Source organism: Mirounga leonina, unplaced genomic scaffold (genome assembly GCF_011800145.1).
Source record: "Mirounga leonina isolate KUSES-001 unplaced genomic scaffold, KU_Mleo_1.0 Mir_91, whole genome shotgun sequence".
Classification (NCBI taxonomy): Eukaryota; Metazoa; Chordata; class Mammalia; order Carnivora; family Phocidae; genus Mirounga; species Mirounga leonina.
The window spans coordinates 21,630,281-21,658,037 of NW_023270839.1; the positions used below are offsets into that span (position 1 = coordinate 21,630,281).

The following is a 27,757-nucleotide window of genomic DNA, read 5'->3' on the forward strand; positions in this document are numbered from 1 at the left end:
CATAGAGTGTTCTTGACTATAGACCCACATGGATTCTGTTAACTTTCAACTATCTTTTCTAGTAGAAGGAGCATTAATAAGAATTATATGGTATAAGGCACCAGGAGTTTTCTCTGTCTCCTGGGTTCCAAGAATAAAAAGATGGAGTTTTAAGAGAGTTATGGAAGAAACTCTGAAAAAAAGAATCCTAGGGGGAAATGGTGGTGAATTCAGACTGTTACTCATCATCCTAGATAGTTAACCACTGTCTTCTTTTCAATTCCTTAGCTGGTGTTGGGTATTATTAGAGATGTGGATGGGAAGGCCTATCCAACTGATTGTGATTGAAAGCCATTTTTTATAATAAAAAAAAGAAAGTAAATAGGTTTCTCTGATTCTTTCAATGGACTTAATTTAGAGAAATCGTTAACACCATGTGTTTCCCTCACTCTCTAGAATGCTTGCTGCAGACCGATAATTTCCTATCATAATTATACATCAAAGAGGCTTGGATTTCATTACAATAGGGGAATAAAACTATTAATTTAGAAAAACTAATTCAGCCTCTGTGGTTAGATTAAAAAGTCTATATGATTAGATAGCTAAATTCATAAATGACCTCAGGGTGAATATCTGCAAGTAGAAAATTGAGTTAATTTTATATGTTAATAGCAATGAAGCAGTTTTCCCTAAGCAAGTAGCCATCTCTGTGCTGGGGAACCTTAGGTAGGACCTGGGAAGGAACCCTGTGTAAAAATTCCAAGGGGATTGACTGAAGCCAAAGCAAAACTAGTGCCCGTTCTGTACCAGTGTATAGTTCTAGGGATTAATTTAAGTAGAAGGGAGAATATATTTTTACTGTATTTATTTTGCCCTGGCCACAGTTCTGGGACCTTTAGCAGCTTCGTCAAATGCCCAAACCGCTTACTTCTTTCATTGAGACTTTCAGAGCGTTAGGCTGGTGTCTGCTAATCTTGAATAAATTTGGTGACCTTAGTGTACCTGATCACATCCCTGAATACTCAGAGTTGTTTTCCTTCCTCAGCTGAAGAAGATACAGAGGAAGAATACTCCTTGACGACCTTTGTGATGGTTAATTCTGTGTGTCAACTTGGCTAGGCTATGGTGCTCTGCTGTTTGGTCAAACACCACTCTAGATGTTGCTGTGAAGATATTCTTTAGATGTGATTAACATTTAAATCAGTAGACTTTTTTTTTTAAGATTTTATTTATTTATTTATTTATTAGAGAGCCAGCGAGAGAGAAACAGCATGAGAGGGGAGAGGGTCAGAGGGAGAAGCAGGCTCCCCGCTGAGCTGGGAGCCCGACGTGGGTTTTGATCCCAGGACTCCGGGATCACAACCCGAGCTGAAGGCAGTTGCCCAACCAACTGAGCCACCCAGCACCCCTAAATCAGTAGACTTTGAGAAAAGCAGTTTACCTTCCGTAATGTGGGTGGGCCTCATCCAATCAATCTTTGAAAACAAAGACTGAGGTTTCTGAAGGAGAAGGAATTCTCCTCAAGACAGCAACATAGACATTCAACCTGTTTCCAGCCTGCCCACCTGCCCTACAGATTTCAGACTTGCCAGCCCCCACATAGCGTGAGCCAACTCCTTAAAATCAATCTCATTCTCTCCTATCTCTCTCTCTCTCTCAATATATATGATGATATATATATATATCTCTCCCATTGGTTCTGTTTCTCTGGAGAACCCTGACTAATACAACCTTTTTAATAAGAATGTTATTCCTAGTGAAATAAGTCAGACAGAAAAAGACAAATACTGTGTGATCTCACTTATATGAGGAATCTAAAATAAAGGAACTCATAGAAACAGAGAACAGATTGCTGGTTTGCTAGAGGCAGAGAATGGTTGGGGATGGGGGGCAGGTAATGAGTGAAGGTGGTCAAAAGGCACAAACTTCCAGTTATAAGTTCTGGGATGTCATGTATATAGCATGGTGACTATAGTTAACAACACTGTGTTGTATATTTGAAAGTCGCTAAGAGAGTAGATCTGAAAAGTTCTAATCACAAGAAAAAAAAATTTGTAACTATGTGAGGTGATGGATGTTAACTAAACTTATTGTGATAATCATTTTGCAATATATACATATATCAAATCATTATGTTGTACACCTTAAATTAATACAATGTTATATGTCAATTATATCTCAATAAAATGCAGGGGTGGGAAGGAAAGTTATTCATCTACTTTTAGCAATTTTTTTCTTTGAAACTAGGATTGAGTTTTTAATTTACATCAATTACTTGCATTTATTTGCAAACATTTCTTCATGGGTTCATGGCATTTACCCATGGGTTCATGGGTAATAGCTCTAACAGATTTCTATTGTGCAGCTTCTTTTTTTAAACAGAACTTTATCATTCAGGGGTGCCTGGTGGCTCAGTTGGTTAGGTGCCTGACTCTTGATTTCAGCTCAGGTCATGATCTCAGGGTCATGAGATCCAGCCCTGCATGGGCACCCCTCCTCCTTGCTTACATTCTCTCTCTAAAATAAATAAATAAAATATATATATATATTTTTAAAAAGAACTTTATTGGGCGCCTGGGTGGCTCAGTTGGTTAAGCAACTGCCTTCGGCTCAGGTCATGATCCCGGAGTCCTGGGATCAAGTCCCACATTGGGCTCCCTGCTTAGCCGGGAGTCTGCTTCTCCCTCTGACCTTCCCCCATCTTGTGGTCTCTCTCTCTCTCTCAAATAAATAAATAAAATCTTTAAAAAAAATAACTAAAAAAATAAAAAAGAACTTTATCATTCGTCTTTTCCAGAAAATAACATTTCAAAATTACATTTAATAGAAAGTAAAGTTAAAATATAAATACAAAGTGATTTCTTCATACTTCTCTATCACAGTTTTTTTCAGATGGAGCTTTTAAAAATATTCTAAGTCTTTAGGATGTCTATTAGATACTGTCCATTTCCTTTATGTCAAAATATACTTAGTTATAGATGGTGGATTATGGGAGGGGAAGAAGTGTATTTGCATGAATTTAAGAAACCAAAGAGTACAAGATTGTTAGTAAGAATGACAGCAGAGTACAAATGCTGATTTGTAAGGGAGAAAGTAGTGCTATTAATAGTGATAAATTAACAATCTTCTTAGAATTTCTCATGATAAGCTGGTAGTGTGTAGAATACATGGCTACCTTAAATTCCCTTCTAATGTCTCTCGTTGCCTGAAGCCTCAGTGGCGTCCCACTGGAAGAGCAACTTTCCAAGACTGTCATGAACGCGTTCTTCCCTAGGGCTTGTGTGGCAAGTAGGTGCTTCTTTGGGTCTTGGTGATAGAAACACATATACATGTGATTAGTGTTTAAAGAATAAAAAGGAACTCATCCAGTTCCTAAGGGGGAGAAAAAGTTCAGAAAAATCAGCAACATTTTTTTGAGTACCCATCAAATACAAAACACCTTACTCAGGCTTTTGGGTGTGGTCCCTCCCCCAGAAGAGTAGAAAACATACCTTATATCTTCAAAGAAATTGTGGAGGGGCTGATTTTTAAAAAGCAGAAGATACACTTACCATTTAAAAAGCTCCCAGAGGGAGATGCCTGGGTGGCTTTTGGTTTCCACTCAGGTCTAGATCTCGGGGTTGAGGAACTGAGCCTCACTTTGGGCTCTGTGCTGAGTGTGGAGCCTGTTTGGGATTCTCTCTCTCCCTCTCCCTCTGCCCCTCACCCCCTCCTGCATTCTCTTCGCCTCTAAATAAATAAATAAATAAATAAATAAATAAATAAATAAATAAATAACTAGCTAGCTAGCTTAGCTCCCAGAGGGACTTAGATTCTACATTCAGCCTACGGCAGAAGTTTTCCCCATTACCATAATTTCTTAGGAATCCTTTTGTCCTCAGAGGAGGGACAGACAATACTAGTAACCCACAGCACCTATGACAACTATGTGCTCTGCACAGAACTTTTCCAGAGGTTGGTGTCTCAGAGTTCCCCTTAGCACTTGGTAGGAAAGTTGACCATTTGAGAGTAGAGAATAAAAGAAACGTGTGAAAATATTTCGATGTATATAAGTAGAGTGTATAAAAGGGAATATGATGTCCAGCCCTGTGTTTTTCCTTTCCTCTTCCTCCTGGAACTAGTTTGAGTATTTGTTATCCAATTAGTAGAATTTGCAAATCTGAATAGAAGTTTCCTTGTCTGGGGGCAACTGGGTGGCACAGTCGGTTAAGTGTCCCACTCTTGGTTTCGGCTTAGGTCTGATCTCAGGGTCTTGAGATCAAGTCCCAGGTTGGGCATGGAGCCTGTTTAAGATTCTCCTGGGGCACCTGCGTAGCTCAGTTGGTTAAGCATCTGCCTTAGGCTCAGGTCATGATTCTGGGTCCTGGGATCGAGCTCCATGTCGGGCTCCCTGCTCAGCAGTGAGTCTGCTTCTCCCTCCCCCAGCTCTTGTGCTCGCTCTCTCTCTCCCTCTCAAATAAGTAAAGTCTTCAAAAAAAAAAAAAAAAAAAAAAAGACTCTCTCTCCCTCTGTCCCCATCACACCCCTCTAAAATAAGTAAATAAATATTTTTTTAAGATTTTATTTATTTTTTGACAGAGAGAGAGATTGACAGCAAGAGAGGGAGAAGCAGGCTTCCCGCAGAGCAGGGAGCCTGATGCGGGGCTGGATCCCAGGACCCTGGGATCATGACCTGAGCCAAAGGCAGATGCTTAACGACTAAGCCACCCAGGCACCCCAGTAAATAAATCTTAAGGAAAAAAAGTTTCCTTGTCTGTCCAAAGGGTGATTAAAGCTGGGAATTGGAAGCTTGGCATTTCCGGAGAGGAAGAAGTGGCAGTAGCTCTTTTGCAACTTTTAGACAGTGGTGAGAATTCTGTCCCTTTGTCTTTAAGCATTATATTAACAGACTTCGACTTTTTCTTTCAGCATTTTATTCCAGAGAAAGAGAGGAGTCAGGGATGAGTCCAAAGTTTTTAATTTGAGCCACTGGAAGGATGGAGTTACCTTAACGAACTAAACAGAGGCAGACACTCAGGGAAAAGCAAGTTTTGGGAAAAAGATCAGGAGTTCAGTTTGGTATGTGTGAAAATCGAGATGCCTATTAGACATCCAAGTAGAGACACTGAGGAGGCAGTTGGATCTACGAGTGTAGACAAGTCAGGGCTGGAAATAGAACTATGAAAGCCATCTACACACATGAGACTCCCAAGGGAGAAAACGTGGATAGAGTGTAAGACAAAGAGCCAAGACTGAGCCCAGGAGCACGCCTGCCTTTAGAGTCAGACAGACAGGAGGAACAAGCTGAGGACATTGAGGAGTAACGGCCACGGAGGGCAGGGGCGAGCCAGGAGACTAGGGTATCTTGAAAGCCAGAGAAGGAAGTGTTTCAAGGAAGAAAAAGAAAGTGATCTACTGTTGAGAACACTGCTGATGGACAAGTGAGGATAATGGAGATGTGCCTTGGATTTTACATACTGGGAGACGTTAGTAACCATAACAAGGGCAATTTATGTGGACAGGTGGGGATAGAGGCCCAAGTGAGTGGGTTCAGGAGAGAATGGGAGAGAAGTTGTAGGCATGGGGATAGATGATTATTGTGAGGAATTTTTCTGCAGAGGGAACAGAAATAGAGCAGGAAGCTAGAGGCAAAAGTGAGGTCGAGTGCTGTTGTTGTTGTTGTTTAAGTGGAAGCCATAATACCATATTTGTATATTAATGGAAATGTCTCATAGAGAAGGAAAAAAAAATATCAGTGTATCAGAGAGAGGGGAGAAATTGCTGGAGCAGTTCTCAGAATATCTCACAGAACCTTGTGCCAAAGTTTGTTCTCATTCTATGCACAATGAATGCCAGCAACTCTGGTTATAGAAATAGTTTCTGCAGGGACAGAGTAGAAAGCTATTTGAAAGCCTCTGTCTCTGTATCCTGGAGCCCAAGGACAGGGTGTATGGACGAAAATGATGACCAATAGCTCAGCTTTGGCCCAAGGATACATATTTCTGGGCATCCACACAAATACCACCCAAACAGTGTAGGTTAGAATAAGACCTCACAAAAACAGATTTCATATCATTTGTGATCATCTGAAGGGACAAAATCAAAATTTTCCCTTTTACCTCAGAGATACTGTTTTCATAGAAAATTAAGGCTGTTTAAAAAATTATATGGGAAATTTTGCATCAGTTTTTTAAAGGTTTCAGACATTATCTTCAATGAATATGCAAATAATAAATTTCAATTTAAGTAGCACCTTGTGGTAAGCCCATGCTTTCTTATATCAAATCAGTTCATTTTTTCTCTTATTTCACCGAAGTGCTCCTTTAATCAATGTTTTCTTGGCCTACTTTGAATTAGTACACTATTACCTTAGAAAATAATAAAATTGCTGTTTATGTAAAAATAGTCTATGAGTCTAATTTTTAAATAACTGAGAAAAATTTCTCCCCCAGAGATATGCTTTAAAGAAATTTTAAAGAATTGATCCCCTCCTAAGCTTTCCTTACAAAGAGAAAATCAGTTCAATCACAACTTTTCATTATTTTCCACCAATTCCCCTTACTGGCAGAAGACAGCAAATGCATACCTGGAGAGTATGGGGGTATAGCCAAAGTGGCCAATAAAATCCTAACATTCTTTTGGAGTCTCCCTTTCAAATATTAAAAAATCATATGACTTTTTCATTTCATAGTATAGTAATACTATATTTTAGAATATATTTAAACATTTTAAGTAATCATTATGGGGGAAAAAAAGAATTCTACTTATCTCATTGGCTCGATGAAGAAGCTGATTGTCATGGATTCTGTCCATGTCAGAACATTGGAATGAGCTGAGGGTCCGCCTACACTAATACTGGATTCATCATCTAGCTAATTGCTCTTCTCAAGTAGTTCTTTCATGAAAAAGGGGGAAAGAAATGAGATATAGCTGGGGAATGACGTGATTAAGAGAGTTTTTTGGTTAAAATAGAGATTTGAGCATGAACACTTTATTTTCTTTTTTAATAAGGAAAATAATCCCTATCTGAAGTTTGTTGGAAGGGTCCAATGAAATGAAGCATGTTTTGTACCCATGTTTTGTACTTAGCTATAAAAAGAATGAAGTACTGATATGCGCTACAAAGTGTATGATCTTGAAAACATTTTGCTAAGTGAAAGAAGCCCATTACAAAGATCACATAGTGTATGCTTCCATTTATGTGAAATATCCAGAGTAGACAAATCTCTAGAGACAGAAAGTGGATTAGTAATGGCCTGGGGCTTGGAAGGGAAGTGGGGAGTGACTGCTAATGGCTACGGGGTTTCTGTGTGGGAGGATACTTTATAGTCTATGTCTGATAATCTGATATCAGGAGTCCCTGTGGATATGTTTCTATTGAATGTTATTTGCTGAAGGGGTCTTTTCTCCTCCGGCATCTATTTTCGGACGTATGTGGGACTTTGTGAAATTTTATTTTTAGAAATAATTTGAAGCCTAGATGGATGTTATATTTCTTCAAAAAAGAATTCTGATTGCTTTTTTTCATGCATCTCAGAGTACTAGCAATCAAGTACCATCTTAATGCATTAGGAGGTTTGAGATTTTCTGAGCTACAGAAAATTTGAAGAGCTTTCTGGGCTACAGATGATGGGAAGATTTTCTGGGCTACAGATGATGGGAGATTTTCTGGGCTACAGATGATTGGAAGCCGGGCTGAAGACAGTGCAAGGGCTGGTTTACTTCTACTTCACCTTAATTCCTAGTGTATAACCAGTGTCATGCTGAGCCACGTGGGAGTTGAGGCAAAAGGAACATCAGTAATACTGATCCTATCTTTATTTTAAAATTTGATGTTTTGCTCATCATGGATTTTTCACTATTTTATTAATCAATTTTAATAATATTGCATTGAAGTATTATTTATATGGATTAGCAAGTTTTTGGGCCCCCTGAATTTTGTGTCCAAGGTGAGTACTTCACTTACGTCACTGTACTCCCAGCCTTGGGATTTTTACATCCTAGAAATCTGAAGAGACAAAGCTGTGGGTCCCCCCCCAACTTCCTATAAAATCGCATAAAGATTTTAGGGGTACTCCCTCAATTTCCTCCTTTATCATGCAATTTAGGATTAATGGTCTAAAGACCTCCACACAATCCGGGACTGGAGTGGATTAAACATAAACATTTATCTTCACTTTCCCCCTGAAATTGCCCTAAAATGATAGTTGCAGAAAAACAAGATCAAAACTCACCAGGACGAAGAGAAGGGAAAAGAGAAAATAGTAAATGAGAGCTGTCCACACATTTTTGAGAGACAAGATAGCTGATGGAGGAGTGATATCTGATCCAATAGCAGGGTGCAGGAAGCAGAGGCCGAGTGTCTACAGAGATAGACAATGAAAAGTGAGCCAATTCACCCCACAGAACCCCACAGAAAATATGTTGTTCTTATTATCAGCCTCCAAGGAGAGGCAAAACAACCTGTATTCACATGTTATGGTCTATAACACACATGTATGGGATCCCCTCAGGGATGTTGAACTCTCCCATGTACTGTCAGTCTGGTCAGGTGGGACCAAGATCTAATACAACTGGACAATATTTCAGTACACTATTTTGGAGATATTATGATTAATTCAGAAACTGAGGATTAAGCTAAAAGCAACCTTACTAAGGTCATAAATCATATGACTGGGGGATGATCAGTTTAACTTCAAAAAAATCCAGGGCCCCACACAGACAGTAAAATTTGGGGGGATTGCACAAGCTGGAGCAACCTGTGGCCTACCACAGACAACTAGGAATAAATTGTCATTGCTTCCCACCTCCCAGACTAAACTAGAAGCTCAACACCTGGTGGGCCTACTTGGCTTTTGGAAAAATCATATCCTTCACTTAGGAATAGATACTATTAGCTTAAATCTAAAATTACCTGGGAAAAGGCATTTGATTTAGGCTCTGAACAGCAACAAGGCTTCTTAGAATTGCAGAAAGCTGTAACTAAAATTATTCCATTAGGACTATCTGATCCTAAAGATGAGATTAAATTAGAAGTGTTCTGCCTGCACTCATGTCAACTGGAGTCTCTGACAAAAGTCCATGGCCACTGATCAGTGGTGACCTCTGGGTTTTTGAACTAGAAAAGCACCAATTGCTATTCTCCAGTATACTCCTTCTAGAAGACAGTTATAGACTTGTTACTGACCGTTTATGAAATAGTTCCAAAAGCTGAAGGATATAAGATTATGTTAAGACCCGAAATACCCAGCATGTCATGGGTAACGTCAGAAAAGCACTCCAACATGGAGGACAATGCCCATCCTAATATGGAAATGGAGCATGCTACTATGAGTTTCCATGGGAGAAACTTATGTTCATAAGCAAGTAGCCTCTTTTCCTGTAGGACTGACTATGGAGCTTTCTGAGAAGAATTTGCTTACTGTTATGTGGCCCCTGCTGAAGCTAAAACTCATAATAAGAGTTGCCTTATTGGGGCACCTGGGTGGCATAGTTGGTTGAGCATCAGACTCTTGGTTTTGGCTCAGGTCATGATCTCAGGGCCGTGGGATCAAGCCCCGTGTCCTTTCTGCGCTCAGCAGGGAGTCTGCTTGAGATTCTCTCTCTCCCCCTGCCCCTTCCCCACTCACATGCACACACTCTATCTTTCTCTCTCAAATAAATAAATCTTAAAAAAAAAAAAAAAAAAAAAGCCTGAGCATGGATCAGGAGGATAGACTGTACTGTGAGGGTTAATTCCTGCAGGACTAAAATTGGCCTGAACCGCTTTACTAGAATAAGAAATGTACCCACATAACCCTGACATCTGGTCAAGGCATAAAGTCTACAGATGATTAGTGCTGCTTTGTAACCATGGATGGGAAGAGTTTCAGGGCAAGCTGTTGGCATTGTTTGTTGGTAACAGTGATATTGATGGTTTACACCTGGTCTGAGACACCCAGAGGGTTCTGTCATTGGAGGTAGTTACATAACAAGTATGTGCCCACATGACCAACAGGGGATGAGAAACTCCGGTCATGACTCCATCTTGAGCTTCTTGGTTCTGAGATGGTCCATGTCCACACTGGTGGTTCCTGATCTGAGAAAAAGTATGTGTAGATGGCCCCTTACAGAGGGATTACAAGTGGAGCTTGGACTTGGCTGCCCTGAACCCTTTGCTCTGAGGTAGCCTTTGGCTGTGATGCATATCCTTACTTTAATGCTGTTGCTATATTGTATCCTTTTCCTGCAATAAATTATAGATTTTATGCATTGTAATTTTGAGTCTGATGAGTCTTTAGCAATCAAACCTCATTTAACTGTTACCATTAGTGCAGTTAAAAATAGTGTATTTCTTTATATTATTCCAATTTCTCAAAAAAAGGATCCTATGTATTCAAAAAGTTGGCCAAAAAAATCTGTGGTAGTGTATTTTTACATTCTCCTGCACTATTGGGTGGTATTCCTATGTAGAAACAAGTTAACACACTGTAGTGATCAGATTTATGAGCTTTATTTATTTTTTTAAAGATTTTATTTATTTTTAGGGAGAAAGTAGTATCACAAAAATCCATATGAGGAGAGACATTAAGAGGAATGGTCAGTAAGGCCTGACTAATATCCACTAGAAATAGCACTGGAGAGGTCAGATCAGGGATATTAGTACATTGTAGTGATAAGGTAGGAATCAGATAGCAAGAGTTTGAGGAGTAAATGAAAGGTGAAAAAGTGGAGATAGTAGATGTATTCTTTCTAGAAGCTTAGCTCTAAAGGAAACTGAAGTTGCCAGAAGAATAGTTTTTATTTTGAAATTATTTTAAGTGTGACTATTTGCTAAGGGGAAAAAATAACATGCACACACACACAGAGGAATCACAAGGATGATGATAATTGATACAGCAAGTTCCTGAAGGAAAGGATAGGTGTATGGGTTAGACCTGCTCAGAAGGTTTACCTCATTTTCTGTAGCAGTGAGAGAAGTGTCTCTTTGTAGAGGGTCGAGAAGTAAAGACAAGTGATGAGATGAAGCCTACTTCAAGATGAAGCTTAGCTATAAAGGCGAGGAGAGAAAGGACTTCAACCAGAGAATGCAAATGCAGACCAATCTGCGGGGGATTGGAGCAGAAAAGCTGAGGGAGCTGACACTGGACTGCCTTTATTTTCTCTGTGAAAAATGAAACAATCAGATCAGATAAGAGAATAGTGAAGGTTTGGAATAGGCACTGGGGATAATGTGGAGGGGTTTGTAATAGAACTGCTGAGCAGTATTTAGACCTGGGAATATACACCCTATGTGTGCACCAGTCCACATGACTCTGTGGACTTCTTGAGCAGGATTTAGCCTCGGTGTAGAACTGATAGGTGTTCCTGTGGTGGGCAAAAAAGGACACCAGAATATAATGGAGCTAAAGGTGTTGTCATGGGCACGGGCATAGGGTGAACCTATGGCTCATTTCAGAGCACGTCTTCCCCACCCTACGACCCCCTCTCCCAGATTTCTCATGAGTCCAAACATTTAGCATCTTGAGAACAGAGACTCTCTTTCTTTTCTGGGGCCTAGGATTAGTCCCTTATATTCAGAAGACATTCAGATATTTTTGAATGAATGAATTAATAAAATTTGGTGGCGCCTGGGTGGCTCAGTCGGTTAGGTGTCCACCCCTTGGTTTCAGCTCAGCTCATGATCTCAGGGTCGTGGGATTTATCCCTGAGTCAGGCTCTGTGCTCAGCATGGAGTCTGCTTGAGGATTCTCTTGCTCTCCCTCTGCTCCTCCCCCATGTGCTCTCTCTCTTTCTCAAATAAAATAAATCTTAAAAAAAACTAATAAAATCTGACTCTGCTAAACATTTCTGAATACAAGTAGTATGTTTAAATCATTTACTGGGGATGAATATATTATTTCAGAGCATTAGAATTCTGTCCCTAGAGCTTCATTCTTATAATTTACTTATGCTTAAAATAATTGGACCAAACTCTCATGAAATCCATTCTGTAACATAAAAGTTTATTAGAATAAAAATACATGTACAATCCAACATTAAAATTATTTCACATTGCATGTAGGTTTTACCTCCATTAGTTTTTTTTAATGCTCTTAAGGTCTTGCTTGAAATAATTTGCACATCTGTAAACCAAGCTTAGATTATCAAAGATGCAATATATCCATTAGATACTGGACATCAAAATTTAGGATCGGAACTGATGGTTATAACCTATTGCACTAAATACTTCTGTAAAATTTGGATAGAGAAAAAAGAAAACTAAATCACTTGAAATGAGGTAAGTTGTATGAAAAGGTTTTTAGTAGCAAGTGTCACCAATGTTGAAATAAGAATATTAAAAACATTCATGGAAAATTCACTTAAAATGTTTGCATAGTCTAGATTATTTTTTAAAGACCAAAAATTAAAAATTACCAAAATTCCTCATTAGAAAAAGAGACAATTATCTGGTTCTGCTTAAGATCTGTGTACATTTTAAATCTTTCTCTCATTTAGAAAAAAGAAGTGACACAAACATTCACAAGTCTTAGAAAAAAGGAAAAAATAATGAATATTAGGACCAACATTTCAAGCTGCCTTTTGGAAAGAAAATTAAAAACAGAGGTAGACGGTTAAATATTAGTGGCCGAGTTACTCAAACAACTAACTTTTGATGGTACACATTCACCAAATGTTTACACTTGAAGCCAAATAGTAAATGAATTTAGGAGGAGACAGTAAGACCTAGCACAAGTTATTTCCTTACATCAAAGAAAAGTAATAAAAATAAACCAGGCTTAAGACCCCTGTTAAGGATATGATTGTTTAAAGCACTACAGTTCATGCACTTTTTCAACTGGGAGAGTGAGCCTTATCCCTAAGCTTCCTAGATTTCTTGGAGGCCAAGCCATCAGCGCCATCAGGCCCGGTCAGTCAAAGTAGGACTGCAGGGTGCCTCGGCGCCGGACATCACAGGTCCAGCAGTGGAAGCCTCCTCCCAGGGAATTGGCATTACGGATATTAACCTTGATGGTACTGATACCTGCATCAAAAGAGAGACATGTAGTCAGTTGGTTGGACTCCCAAGGAGATTCTCCCATAGGAAGTAAGCCCAAAGATGGGTAGGAATCCTGTGTCTGTAATCCTCAAGTCTACCTGAACCCCAAACAGTCTTTCAACTGTACTGTCACCAATTATATTTCATCTAACCTATTCCACTGCTAATATAAAGTCTTCACCAGAAAGTCAGAGACTGTGAAGTCTATTTTGTTTTGCTGACAATGCACAAGTCAACGGGTTGGATGAGTGGATGTGTCTGACGGGATTAACTTTACCACCTTAAGAAAACAATGGAACCGAGCTTATATTTTAATATGCTGGATTGTATGCTCATTCAGGTACTAAATCTATTCAGGCGAGTAGTTTAATCTGGCATCATTCTGTACTGATGTGCTTGTGATGATGTGCATGGCCCAGTCAACCAACTGTATTTAGAAAGGAATCCATTGTGTTCAGCATAACAGGATTTTAAAAAGAAAATCTATCCTCCTCCCTCAGGGAACGCATTATTTTGAGGGGAAATACAGCTATAGAGTCACTAAAGCTTCCGGTGGGGTAGTCAGGGAGGGGAGGCAGCAGGGGCCATCAGAAAGGACTTTCCCAGGAAAGTGAGACTGAGCAGGGCTTGGGGAAGTAAGAATACAGTGTGGAAGGGGTAAAGAGTGGGCTTGCGATAAAGAGTGGACTTTCAAACACAAGTATGTTTCCCGGTAGACAGATGGATCTATCTTATTCAGATGCCTAGAGCCATTTTAATCCTGAATTGGAAAGGTTCCAGTTGCTTGATAAAGTTTGCTTTAACAAGTTCCCTGTGTCTACAATTATAAAATAATATTATGAGTCACATATCTGGTTCTTAATAATATTTTAAGTTGAGAAACAATATAATCTTAGTGGACAAAGAAACTGAATGAATGCTGTTGGGCTGTTTTAAGGAAGTCAGGAAAACAGTGGCAGAGCGTTAGAGGTCAAATCATTAGACTGGGCTCAGTCTAAGACTGACAGGCCAATCCCTTTCAACGGACGCCACATTGAAGAGGGATGGGTCAAAGGGGCAAATCATTTCTTCTGGGTGGTATACCTGAAATATAAGACATGAATCAAAGCTTGACTCACTTTCAACAAGTATATACTTCCTGGCTTTATCCGACACTTAGGATATGTCAAGTACGTGAAGAGTGATAAACATACCTACTTCTGTACTCTATGTCCTAGCCATATGAAAATCCTTTCTTTCAACACTTTCCTCAATACTGTCAGAATAACTATGTTAAATTTTGAATATCAGGATAAGCAAATTCCCACCTGAGTAAAAACCAGTTCTTGGTTCAAAACTGAATGATTTACTGACACTGTCTACTGCATTTCATTACTTGGTTCATTGTGCTTACCACACACATTAAGTCACTTCTGTATTTGTCTGTACCCTTAGATGTCCCTTAAAATATGTAATGACAATTAAATGACTTTTAAAGAACCCTCAACAATTCAATTTCTTACTTGTGGAAGGACTGAATAATCTCTATGCTCATCTACAAAGGGGGTAGTTCTTCATACGTGGGCACCAAGAGGTTAGATAAGTCACAGAAGATTGATATACTTATTGCTAAGGGAGGGTCTGAGGAACCTGGAATGCATCTCCAACCCTTTGGGATTATGATTGTTAACAGTAAAAATACTGTGCATCTACAAAATAATGTGGTACCTCTAAAAGGAACAGAAATTGAATTAGATAAATCATACGTCAGACCTAGCAGGTAATCTCTTTAGTTCTTCTGGTTTAATACTTTCATGCATGACACCACGTTTCGTTTTTGTACATACCCAGTTTTTCAAACATCTTTTGAATTGGGACTTCATTGGCATCCACCATGACACGCTTTTCATCTAACATTAAGACATTCATGGAAAGCCATTTGGATGACATCCAGAGTGGGTGATCTAAAAATGGTAACAACGGTTAAATCATGTCCACTATCATTTTTGTTTAAAGCAAGAGTTCCAAAGTGAAGAATAGTAAAGTGACACTTCCATTCTTTCAGTAGTTCACTTTCCCTGTGGAATTTTATTTTAATCTTAAGACAATTTATCTATAAATATTAGGACTCAATCTATACCCATTACACATTTGGATTTCACCTTGTTTTCTTTAAAAAGTCATTCCTTGCTTTGTGATGTTGCTTTATACTGATTTTTCCCATCTTCTCTTTTTCATTGTCTATGGAAGTAGAGGTTGCAAAAATAATTCCCAGCCTTGTTCTTATACCTATAGGCCCAAGTGCTAGTTTACTCCTTCAGGGGAAACGTTTTCTGTAAAGTGCTAAAATTGGGGCTGCTGTCTATGGATGCAAGATCCTCAGTCATTGAGGCACTCATTTGAGGCTCTGAGCATACAATAGTAAACACACCATCTGGGATGACTGGTACTGGAGGAGTAACTATGGTCCATCCCGCTTTCTTGAAAAGATCAATCTGTAAGACAAAAACGAACAAAAAACCAAAAAACAAACTCCAAGGAGGTTTAAGTCTATATATGCTGTTATTATCATATTTAGTCTCTGATAGCTCTTATGATTAATAATTCTTTTTGAGACACTGACTTCTCAACTGCCAAAATAAAAAAATTAAATTTCCAAACATTTGAAATGATTTTGTCTGAATCCAAATTAGAAATGTACATAAAATCCCCATATTACCAGGTTAAAATTTAAAAAAGTAACAGAAATGTTAAAGCTTTTAAAAATATTCTCATGTTTTATTTAGGTTTCAGAGATCTTAAAATACAGAAGATACTTTCCTTGACAAATTCGCATTAAAGAAAAGGAAAATATTTCCTATTTAGCTACTAAGGAAACAAAAATGTGACTGTGTTAAACCCATAGTCCATCCATTTCATAGTCCATCACTTTGCATCTCTACCATAGCATAAGGATAGATGCTAAGGGTGTATTCCCAAAGAACCATAATTATCCTTAGTGACCTACTATCACCCAGCCATCCCTATGTTCACATACTCAGTTTATCAATAAATTATATTAAAATGAAACATCAGATAAGTAATCTTGGTCATTGGGTATAAATATACGGGATGGAAATGAACAGTGACATGGTAAAATAGTCATTTTTAAAAGGTGTACTGCAACTTACCAAATAACACAGAATCACTCACCGCCCAACTGAAAGTAGGAGGGAAGGAGGAGAGGTAGGAGGCTGCAGGTGATAGGGACAGACTAGCTGCAGTGCCGTGGCTCTGCTCCTCCCTGAAGGCTGGGGCTGACCAAAGGGGTCCTGACCCACCGGAGAGGGAGGAAGACACCCACTACCCAGGGGCATTGCCCAGCCATGCAGGGATCATTCTGTCTGCAACTCAGCTGCTGTGGGATCTTGGCTGCAAGCTATGGGATAATATACTCTGTTCGATAAAAACACACACAGACACACAAACTGGAGGCTTTGAAAGCAGCAAGCAAGGAAAGTCAAAGTCTGATGACACTATACTAATTATCATGGCTACAATGTACATTTGTGAGTTCTGGACACCTTGTAGTAAATCCACCATAAGCAATCCAGTGTTTGATTATCATAATGTTGAGCACTGCTGAATTTGTCATCTAGGACCATTAGGAACCATGGAAGTGCTTAAAATAAACACGGTAATTACTTCAGTTGCTAGACTCTATTGCTTCTCCAGAGTCTTAAGAGCTCCCTTACCTGATGACACGGTCGGTCAGGGTTGGAAAGCACAAGACCAGGTCCAATGATATTGAAGGTGGCATCAATATGCATTGGATTGGGATCTTTAAAGGAGATGATATGCACTCTGTAGTCTGGCGCAAGATGCCTCCGCATCCATTCAATGCCCAGATAGTTGGTAACCTGAAAATGAAAGGAGGACGAAATTCTATAGATTTGGTTCTATGTAAACATAGAACCAAAAATAGTCAGGATGAAAATATTTTCATAAAATAAATACAACAATGTACAGGTAAATAATAAATAAAAATATAATAATAAAGTGTGGAATTTAAGAGGCAACTTTTATTGACCTGGCTTCTCTGTGCAAAAATATCTCTCCCAGCTCTAATGAAGTCAGCAGCATCAAAGCATGGCTCGAACTCAGTCGTCACAAATTTTCCCTGAGCAGCCAATCTGTGTCTGTCTTCTACAGAATGGATAGGGTAATTCTAATTGGAACAAGAATGAATGCATACAAAGGAAATTACTTATGGGTCATTCATTACTAAGAGAATTAATTCAACATCATCATTTCCCAAAATAGTACTACCCCGTTTTAGACTAAAACATGCATGGGGAAGATGGAGGCCCATGCTAACTAAATCAAAATAAACTGACAACAAAAACCAAAAACCAAAAACTGGGCATGACAGCAATTTCTTGATACTTGGAAGGAAATGGTACAGCGATAGTAATAATTCTGAAAATATTCATGACCCATACATTGATTTATGTAGCTAGCTACAATACTGAAAGTCAACAGGATGAAGTCATTCTGTTCTTTTAGAAAAGGAATTTGGTCCTGAGCCTAACTCATACCATAAAATGAGATGCCATGCATCCCTTGCCAAAATTGATTTGGTGTGGTGGAATGAATTCATTACTTATTTCTGTCTTTCAACCCCTAGAAGAAATTTTGATCTTTTGATTCTTTCTATAAATGATTAAATAATAAGTGACCTAAGAAGGAATATATACTTCCTTTTACTGTGAATTTAGCCTGTAGACCACATTGTTTCTCTAGAAGAAAAGAATGGAGTTCAGTTGAGTGACTTTTCTGTTTCTACCACAGAATAGCTATGTGCCTTTAGGAAAGTTTTCCTCCCAGTAAGGGAACATTGATACTCCTCCCTCAGAGGGTTTTGTGAACAATAAGCAGGACTGACGATGTATAAAAGCACTTAGCTCAAGACCTAGCACATGGTAAGCACCAGGTAAGTGTTAGCTATTACTATTACTCTTATTATCACAAATATCATTTACTCTTATTTTCATCATAAAACAATCATTTTTTATTTTTTTGAATGAAGGTGATGTTCTCAGTTTCTCAAATGCATACTAAGTACAAGGTATCAGAGAATCTCTATGTCATTCTCTGGATTATTGAGAAAAATTACTAATAAGCTCACCTATAATTAGGGTCTTACCTGGTCATAAAGCTTATCACCCATTGTTGGCTTGGGAGCCGTTGTCCACTTGGCGCCACGGTGGAAGTAGTCTTTGATAATTGACCGGTATGCACGGTACTCGAAGAAGCGGGCACGCCATGCCATGGGAGCCTCGATAATCTCATTTCCCACAACGATCAGGATGTCTCGAGGCATCGCACCATATAAACCTGTCAGACCAAAAAGTTCCACAACAACCTCAGTAATGCTAATTTCCAAGACAGAAGAGTTTATATAATAGGATCCCAGGTTTCGGTTAAAAAAAAATTGCAGAAAACCTATAGGAATGTGTATGCGTACATTTATATGCAAATGGAAAAAGATGGAGTGATACATACTAGATTATTAGCATGAGTATTCTGTGTGGGGATGGTAAAGAGAAGGAAGGAAGGAGGGAGGGAGGGAGGGAAGGAAGGGGAAAGGAAAGGAAAGAAGGAAAGGAAAGGAAAGGAAAGGAAGAAAGAAAGAAAGAAAGAAAGAAAGAAAGAAAGAAAGAAAGAAAGAAAAAGAAAAACGAAAGAGAGAAAGAAAGAGAAAGAAAAGAAATGAAGCAATAAGGTCCTTGTTCAAAGAGATCTAGAACCACCAAGTTTTCATGTTTTGTAAGCTCCTTTCTTGCTACATAGAAACAGAGTTCCTCAGGGAATATCAGTAGCACAAGATAAAAATTGGGCCAAGGATCATTTCCAGAACTGTAAATTAGAACACTGAATTCAGGCACAAGAACAATCTTGTAGCAATGTCAGTTAAAACTAGAATGGGAATGTTTCTGTTCCCCTCTTAACTTCTATACTTGAGGAAAATGACATAGAATCCACCGTTTTATGAAAGGAAATGATCATAAGGTTTAGAAAAACTGCTTCTTTCAAGAAGATTCTGATTTACAATGGAGTTTAGAATATGGACATCTTAATCATATCAAAAAGAACCAATCTGTTCCTAAGTAATCTTTAAAGATTTGAAGGATTATTAAAAGAAAGGAATCGCTGATAGATTATTTAAACTTTCTCCTTACACATTAAGAAAGATATTAAAAAATAAGACACTAGCAGTTTAGGTATCCAACATCACTTACCCGTAGACTCAAAATCAGGAGTTTTATACTTCAACGACCAGTCAATGGGGTCAGGTCTCCTCACTGTTACTCCTTCCATTTTTAAAATATTGCACATCTCTTCAATGTCAGCAACAGCCTTTTTCAAATGATCTTTGGGAAAATAATGGCCTCCGTGCTTCTGGTAAAATGACCAGTACTTTTCATATGTGTTGGCCTAGAAGCAGGAGAAAGTAAGCGAAATACTTAATTGGAGAAAAATACAACTCATGATAAGGTCCTAGGCAGTGAACAATGATTTGTATAGCTTCTTTTTTTTTTTTTTTTATTTGAGAGAGAGAAAGAGAGAGAGAGCTCACGAGCAGGGAGGAGAGGGAGAAGCAGACTCCCGATGAGCAGGGAGCCCGATGTCGGGCTCGATCCCAGGACCCTGGGATCATGACCTGAGCTGAAGGCAGATACTTAACCGCTTAACTGACTGAGCCACCCAGGTGCTCCTGATTTGTATAATTTAATAGAAATGAGACTAAGACTATGTCTTGTCTAGTGTTGATCCCCAGCACCGAGCATACTGCCTCTCTGAGAAGACACTCAATTATTTGTTGAATGAAGAATTCTAAATTTTCTTGATGTTTTGAGACCTTTTGCTCCCTTTGCCTGGGGTCTTCTGCCTTGCCATTCACAGCATGTCTGCCCTCAGATGGGCTTGGAGTCTTCTTGGACCAGTTTTTACTGGTCCTTCATAGACAAAGCTTCATAGACAAAACAGGACATAGGTACTCTGTTAGATAGTCTCAACAAAATCAAATAAGAGAACAAACAAAAGAGCGTAAGAGGATAAAAGCACATCTGTACTTAGATAAAACCATGTGCTACCTACCCATGCATCCCAGAATTCTGTCTAGAAAACAGCACCGCAAGATACTCTGTAGGAAAATAGGACACTGCCCCCTTAAAATTAGGGACATATTCTCAAACATTCTTTGTTGCTCTTAAAAATCCATTACTGATTTTCTCATTCAACAGAATTAGCACTTGGCAAAATTATGCAGCAGGGCAAGTCTGCCTCTGGTACTTCCTCGCCTTCCCTGCAGACATGCCTCTCCTCCCCAGTCTTTCCAAGTTCTCATACCACTTCAAGTCCTTTTGTCATCGAAGGAAGTGATCCAATAAGTGAATTCACACACTTTTGGCAGCTGAAAAAAAGCTTAACATTTAGAAAGTGTCCAAGGGTGATATGCATTTTTTTGTAATAATTTTTTTTATTCTTATGTTAATCCCCATACATTACATCATTAGTTTTAGATGTAGTGTTCCATGGGTGATATGCATTTTAAAAGACAACTGAATGAAAACCAATTAAATGCTTTAAAAAGGCTCAATTTGCCAAAAATGACTGTTGAAATAGGGCAGGCAGAACAACTGTAAAATATTGGTTTTCAAAAATATAAAAATGTAGAAGGATTCTTCATTCAGATTGTTTTGCATGTGCCTAAGTTCTCAATTTACAGAAATACATTGGGAAATGTAGACTATATATATGGATGTAATTTATCAAGATAGATGAGGCAGAATTCCAATCAGAAGATCCAAACGCTAGGAAAAAACCTTGGACTTTCATCAAAAGACTGGCAAAGTGATATACATCTATATATTTTAAGTTTAAAAAATATTTAAAGCAGGTATTTAAAAAAAAATACTTCCTCATATCATCGATTAACTGACTACCAGTCCCGATCATGTCAGATAAGGTTTCTATCACAAATCAGACAATTTCAGATAGTGGTTAAGGGCTATGAAGAAGGGAACTGGGTAATGAGAGAGAGTGTGTCTAGATGTCTAGCCCAGGAATGTCAAAGACGATGTCTTTTCCAGGTTTTCTGTCTCTACTTCCATTTCCACCTCAGTCTGATAAATTCAAATATATGGAGGCAGACCTGCCTCTTGTTAGTTCAGTACCTAGGTTCGCACCAGTAAAAGGCTGGAGCTGAGCCTGCTGGTGAAGGAACAAGAATCTGAAAAACACGTCTTTAACAAACATGGAGGATGCCAGTGAGGCTCTAAAACGGGTCGGCAAACTAAAGTCCACGGCCAGATTTTTTTTTTTTTTTTTTACTAAATACAAGTCTTGGGAACACAGACACATTCATTTACATACTGTCTGTAGTTGCTTTTGCACTACAGGGGCAGAGTCGAGAGGTGAGTGGTTGTGACAGAGACTTAGGGTCTGCAAAGCCTGAAATGTTTATTATCTGGCAGAAATACGTTTGCTGGTCCCTTTCCACATTATTGGTTAGTTGCTTTACTTTTGAAGATCTACAGGAAAACAACAGGCTCAATTTCTGGCCTGTGACAAATATCATCAGAATCAAATTATCAGTATTAATTTACGTAGTTCTTAAGATCAATCTACTCTTTTTAAAAACAAAAGCATTCCACTGTTTTCTACCCCTAGGAAATCCAGCAGCAGCCCCCAGGAGAAGAGGATAATAATGAGTCTTTATATTCCTCTCAGACACATTGTGGTACTACCCCTCCATTCATCGCTTCCTCCTTCTCATGCCAGGCACATCGCTTACAGTCCGCTAAAGGACAAGAAGCCTTTGAAACTTTAAAACTGGTTCCAGCAGATGCACAGCCATGCTGTCTTGCCAGACACATTCCAAAGTATTCTGTGTAACTATGCAGAATGAAGCTCGCCTTGGTAAATATGAACTAAACTTTCCTGGGGGGAAAAAAAGCTATTTGAACAAGTGTGAATTTTCTTGTGTAACTCATATCCTGTCTGGCTAAGGTTGAACAAATGATCAAGGCACATTACATTTTCCAAGACATAGTTAGGAATTATTTACACTTCCTTTGTAACCCTGCTAAATGAGTTAGCAATTATTTACCAAGTGTCTGCAAGATAAAAAACACTACATTAAATGCTTAGCATATGATGTTTTTAATAATCTCTTGCAGAGATGTGGCTGCACTCCTAGAAACTTTATAGTCTTTCAGAGCTTAAAACCCCTCGGGGGGGGGGCCGCCAAATGAATTTTAAATACTGTCTTTGGAAGGCTATGAAATATCAATCGAAACTTCTTATTTATCCAGCTTAAAGCATATAGTACATTAACCTTGGGTGACTTTGTATCTTACAAAAGGTCCTTTCTTAAGAGCTTTATTTTAAAGAAAAAAGCAAAACAAAAAGCACATATTTGGTGGAAAGTATTCATTACGTTTTACAGAATAAAAAGCTACATAGCTTTTAAAAACTGCTTCCCAGGGCGCCTGGGTGGCTCAGTTGGTTGAGCGACTGCCTTCGGCTCAGGTCATGATCCCGGAGTCCTGGATCGAGTCCCGCATCTGGCTCCCGGCTCGGCGGGGAGCCTGCTTCTCCCTCTGACCCTATCCCCTCTCATGCTGTTTCTCTCTCTCTCTCTCTCAAATAAATAAATAAATAAAATCTTTAAAAAAAAAAAACAAACTGCTTCCTGACAACTACAGTCCTTACTCCCATAAAATTCCTCTAGCCTTTATATCTTCCAACCAAACTTATGCTCTAATTGCCCATAAGCAGTTTAATACATTATTTTATCTTTCATTGTTCCCAAGCTGATTAATACATCTGTATCATTTTTCTCTATCAGTAAGGCCTTGCCTTCTAGGGGCCATGCATGCCTTTACTTTTCTCTCCCTCATTACCTAGTTTAGCATGTGGCATAAAGCAGAAATAACCAGAAAAATGAATGAAATCAATACTGCTAATACTAGTAATATCTACAATCATTGCACTCCCAATGTACTTTTGTAATGTAAATCTAGATCCATACAACAGTAACGAAGTGTGGTTCTGTCCCTTGAAATACTTAGCATATAACCTTTTACCTTCATCTTTAATCTTGTTAGGTAGATAGCAAACCTCTTAATATCTTCACTTTATTGAGGCCCAGAAATTTGTGGAATCTTGCACAAGGTCAAAGAGCTACTTAGCCAAGACTAGCATCAAGCTTCTTAATCAAATACATAATTCAGTCCTGGTCTCCTGACTCAGCCCGGTACACTTTCTACAAATGACAGAGAACTCAAAATCGTGTCTGAGAATCATGTCGGTTTTCATAAGATTACATAGTACAAAAGTCAACAATTTTATAGACAAGGAAAAGGATAAGCTATTGCTTGAATTTGAAATTGAATTCCACCCAATTAAAATGGTTAGGGATGGGACTTCTTTTCAAGAAAAGACTTAAAAAAGATCATGTCTTTTTAAAACACATGGATGAGGGATGCCTGGGTGGCTCAGTCAGTTAAGCGTCTGCCTTCGGCTCAGGTCATGATCCCAGGGTCCTGGGATCGAGTCCCGCATCGGGCTCCCTGCTCCGCGAGGAGCCTGCTTTTCCCTCTGCCTCTGTCTCTCTCTCTCTCTGTCTCTCATGAATAAATAAAATCTTTAAAAAAAAAAAAAGGAAAAAATAAAATAAAACACGTGGACGATACATAAATTAATTTGTTCATCAAACGTCAAATATCAGAACCAGAGGTAGTTTCAGAACAGTTAGAAGTTTCGACTTTTTCTATTACCCTGCCTTCGAGGTCTAATTAAAGAGTCATTTTCTTCAAGAAGACTTCCTAACTCTCCCGCATTTGGTCATTGCTTTTTCCTTTACTCTTCTGGCATTCAGTTTAACGGCCAGGTGGTTGGCATAAGATACTTAGTTTTAGTCTTTGTTTCTAGACGAAGATCTTATCTCTCTGAACAGAAAGCAAGGTCTTTTGTGCTGATACCTCTGGAGCCTGGGTACAAGGTAGGCAGCATTTCTGATGATGATGGCAATGATGTAACAGAACTTATTTCCTTAATCCATGTTATAAATAACAATGTAAATATTCTGGAAAAATTTAAGTACAACAAAGATATATTTCTAACCCATTATTAATGGAAGCTCAGGCTGTGTCTGCAATGTGGATGACACTTCTTCTGAACCTGAACACCAATCCACTGAGGCCCGGCCTTAGGAGTCTGAAAGATAACACTAGGAGTTTTCAGAAGAGAGATATTACTTGTTGCCAGGGAAACCCTGGAAGGTTTTGGGGAAGGGACCATCAGACCTCTGTGGTAGTAAGAGGGTAGGTTTAAACTACAGACAAGAGAGGTACAGGAACATAGGTGGAAGGAGTCCTGAGTGGGAGCACAGACATGAGGGTTGTTTGGGGAACACCTCTAAGATGAACTAGTGATTGAAATGGGGAGTCCTGGAAAGGCAGACAAGAGCCAGATTGTGAATGATCTTGAAATACTGTGAGAACTTTATCTGAGGTGGTGGCGGGGGGAGGGGACATGTAGAAGATTGGGAAATAGAGGAATGATAGGAGCAGGATGAGCAACGTGATCCAATTTTGGTTTTAAAAAAAGCACTCTCGTGGCACCTGGGTGGCTCAGTCGTTAAGCTGTCCGCCTTTGGCTCCAGTCATGGTCCCAGGGTCCTGGGATTGAGCCCCGTGTCCGTGTCCAGCTCCCTGCTCTACAGGAAACCTGCATCTCCCTCTCCCACTCCCCCTGCTTGTGTTCCCTCTCTTGCTGTCTCTCTCTGTTAAATAAATAATTAAAATATTTTTTAAAAAATAAAATTAAAAAATTAAAAAAGCACTCTCACAGAAGCTAGAAGGTGGTTTGGAGAGAAGAACAAATGAGGGTAAGCTGTGATAGTCCAGGCAGTGGATATGATCCTGACCTAAGGCAGCAGCAGAGGGATGGAGGCAGGTTGCTTTTGATAAAGGACTTGTTAGATCTTGGAGGATGGATGTGGAGGATGTGACTGAAGGAGAAATCAAAGATGACTCCTTGATGTTTCAGCTCTAGTAAATAGGAATGCCAAAATTGGAAAGGAAGGACTGAAGAAGGGTCCAGTATAGCAGAGTGGCTGACAGCTAAACTCAAGATGTGCCAGGCTTGAGGTCCCACGGCAATACCCAGCAAGGAGTTTAACATGTTGATCTGGAGAAAGATCTGGACCAGAGTGGAGGTGGGACCCGATGAGCTAAGAGAAGAGGGCCAAAGTGAAATTCTGCTAAACCCTAACATTACAGTGAAGGAAGACGTGAACAACAGTGAAAGAACTAACATCCCCAGATGAGGTCTGTCAGAATCTGGAGGAAGGAGTTATTTGTGTAAATAGTATGAAACACCAGGGACGCCTGGGTGGCTCAGTGGGTTAAGCGTCTGCCTTCAGCTCAGGTCATGATCCTGGGGTCCTGAGATGGAGCCCCACCTCGGGCTCCCTGCTCAGTGGGGAGCCTGCTTCTCCCTCTCTGCAGCTTCCCCTGCTTGTGCACGCTCTCTCACTCTGTCAAATAAATAAATAAAATCTTTAAAAAAAATAAAACCCCACAGAAATTTCAGGTAAGATAATTAAAATCACCACTGGATTTCGGAGGTCTGGAGTAAGCTACAGTGAAAGCAGTTATAGAGGACAGTGGGAGCAGAAGCCAGCCTGCAGAAGGTGAGGCGTGAACCCCCTTCAGACATGTGAATTCCCTTACTTTACCTTCACTTCCACGGTAAATGGTGGAACACAGGCATTTTCTGCTCTGCCCACTATCACTTCCTCTAAGGGGTCCCATTCGTTGTAAGAGGAGACGGGGCAGTCCTTGGGCAGAGGATCAGTGGCCTTATCATCAGCTGCACAGGAATTCCGGGAGGAAGCAGTAGCTGCCTGGGTGCTCTGGAAAGTTCGCTGCACCCATCCTGTTAAGGTTCTTCCAAGCTTCCAAGAACAAAGAAAAGATTACTGCATAGTCCTATACAGTACTTTCGGGGAAGAGGAGGTAGAATGAAACCCAGCATAACATAGACATTTAAAATCCTTTAGGAGAATGTAAATCAAGATGTTAGTTACCTATATATAGGTGGGCAGTGGGGCTATAGTTTTGCCTTCTTGTTTTTTATAAATGATCTGTTTGTTAATTGGCATAACTTTCTAAAGCCCCTCAGAGGATTTTATCCCTAGTGACCACCCCCATTTATATCTCAGAATGGTTTACTGCAATTAAGTTTTAATCAAGCTTTAAGCAACCCTTCCGTAGATGATGGATCCCCCATTCCTAGAAAACCACAGAAAGCTGCTCCATATCTGCCTGCCAAGTCCAGCTGGAGGAAGAAGCCTCCTTTCCCCCTTCAGTATTAAAAGTCACCAATATTAGACTTTTTTTTTTGTCCAAATTAAAATGTAGAAGCATATGTGAAGAACCTATCTTTCAGAATAATCAGCTTCAAACTAAAAATTTTGCAGTGCTAACACACACTTCCCACTCTTTGGCACTTCAGTTCTGAGAGTGACCAAGTGCCATCGGCTCCAATTCACAGATGGTCCATAGTATCCTAGCCAAGACAGAATTAACCCAAATTTAAACAGCCGGGAAAGAGGACTTCAAAACAGCCCTTTGAAAATCCAGGACCTATAAAATCTACAATAGGGAGGTCCCTCACCCATGGGGCAAACCTCAAACACCACCCACACCCCACACCGCACCCCCGCGCCCAATCTCTCTCCTACTCTGTTAAATGCCTTACGAAGGAGGCAGGAGGGGAGCCAGGGTGGGGACCAAAGCAAGAGGGAGAGTGACAGCTGTTCTGGAAGCAGTTGCCAGGAGGGAGCCAAACTGCCCTGCTATTCCTGTCCCAGGAGCTAAGGAGGGTCTGCAGGCGCACGCTTACAAACCCGGCAAGCGGCGGGGCGGCGGGGGGTGCGGGGGGGAGAGGGAACACGGCCGAAAGTCTGGGTACGGCCTGAACTCGCTCCAACTCCTCTCTCGACTCAGGACTCCATGTTCCTCTTGGAGTAGGCCTGCCTGCTCCCTCTCCGTCCCAGATTCCCACTTGGCCTCCTCTCCTGTCCTTCCGAACCACACGCATTTCCCCGAAGGCTCCCCAGCTCTACGCCCACCCCCCGCGCCGACCCCCAACCATTCCATCCTTGTATTAAGAAGTGTCCCTCGTCGCCCCCACACCCTCACCCCGGGCCGGAAGCCTCTCGGAGCGAATCGGGGTCCGACTGGGAGGGCGGCGCCCCCTGCAGTGACGGCCACCGAGGCCCGAGACGCGCAGAGCGCCGCTGTACCCACGGGGCGTGGCCCCAATGCACCTCCCGCTGCCCCCGGGACACCGCCGAGCTCCCGGCAGCCAGCAAAGGCTCTTGAAGCCGAGCTTCCAAGGGGAACCAGAGGGACACTGTCATGCAATGCTGCCTGGGGAAAGCCAGGGAGGGCGAAGGGGACGCACGCGGCCGCCGGCCCAGGCGGGCGGCGCACGCACCCGAGAGCCGATGTAGTGCACCGCCTCGGCGCCGCGGCTCCCGCCGCGCAGACACCGCACCCGCAGCATCGCCCGCGCCCGGCTTGTCCACGAGCGGAAAGTCCCCGGTGCTCGGCCGCGTCCGTCCGAGCCTCCCGAGAGCGCGCCCGCAGGGGGTGTCGCGGCGCGCGGCCCCCGGCCTTTTGTAGGCTCGCCCCGCCCCGCCGCCTCCCGCGCGCCCCATTGGCTGCTGGGAGCAGGTGGCGG

General features: G+C 40.5%; 1 protein-coding gene and 1 long non-coding RNA gene across 3 annotated transcripts; both read right to left on the bottom strand.

The window, feature by feature from the left end:
• Positions 1-2,776: 2,776 nt before the first annotated feature.
• LOC118003317 lies at positions 2,777-11,598 on the bottom strand. The gene is made up of 3 exons (XR_004677308.1): positions 10,892-11,598; positions 8,193-8,321; positions 2,777-3,351 (listed from the first exon to the last, which is right to left on the bottom strand). It is a non-coding gene; the product is annotated as an uncharacterized LOC118003317 (long non-coding RNA).
• A 323-nt stretch (positions 11,599-11,921) lies between these two features.
• GATM (glycine amidinotransferase) lies at positions 11,922-27,690 on the bottom strand. 2 transcript variants are annotated; one of them, XM_034993544.1, is made up of 9 exons: positions 27,512-27,690; positions 25,746-25,964; positions 19,237-19,432; positions 18,141-18,331; positions 17,025-17,162; positions 16,690-16,854; positions 15,387-15,450; positions 14,803-14,919; positions 11,922-12,961 (listed from the first exon to the last, which is right to left on the bottom strand). In XM_034993544.1, exons 1-9 carry the CDS (start codon positions 27,578-27,580, stop codon positions 12,849-12,851), a joined length of 1,272 nt encoding a protein of 423 aa, XP_034849435.1. In that variant the 5' UTR covers positions 27,581-27,690; the 3' UTR covers positions 11,922-12,848. The 2 variants fall into 2 exon arrangements, with proteins under 2 accessions (XP_034849435.1, XP_034849436.1); XM_034993545.1 differs by lacking the exon at positions 27,512-27,690 and adding an exon at positions 27,214-27,481.
• Between the last annotated feature and the right edge of the window lie 67 nt (positions 27,691-27,757).

Excerpts from the sequence above, each read along its gene's own strand:
- GATM (XM_034993544.1), bottom strand. The coding sequence starts at position 27,580 with ATGCTGCGGGTGCGGTGTCTGCGCGGCGGGAGCCGCGGCGCCGAGGCG. Across the intron at positions 25,965-27,511 it reads TGCACTACATCGGCTCTCGG|CTTGGAAGAACCTTAACAGG; the intron begins GTGCGTGCGCCG and ends TGTTCTTGGAAG. Across the intron at positions 15,451-16,689 it reads CTGACCGACCGTGTCATCAG|ATTGATCTTTTCAAGAAAGC; the intron begins GTAAGGGAGCTC and ends TTTGTCTTACAG.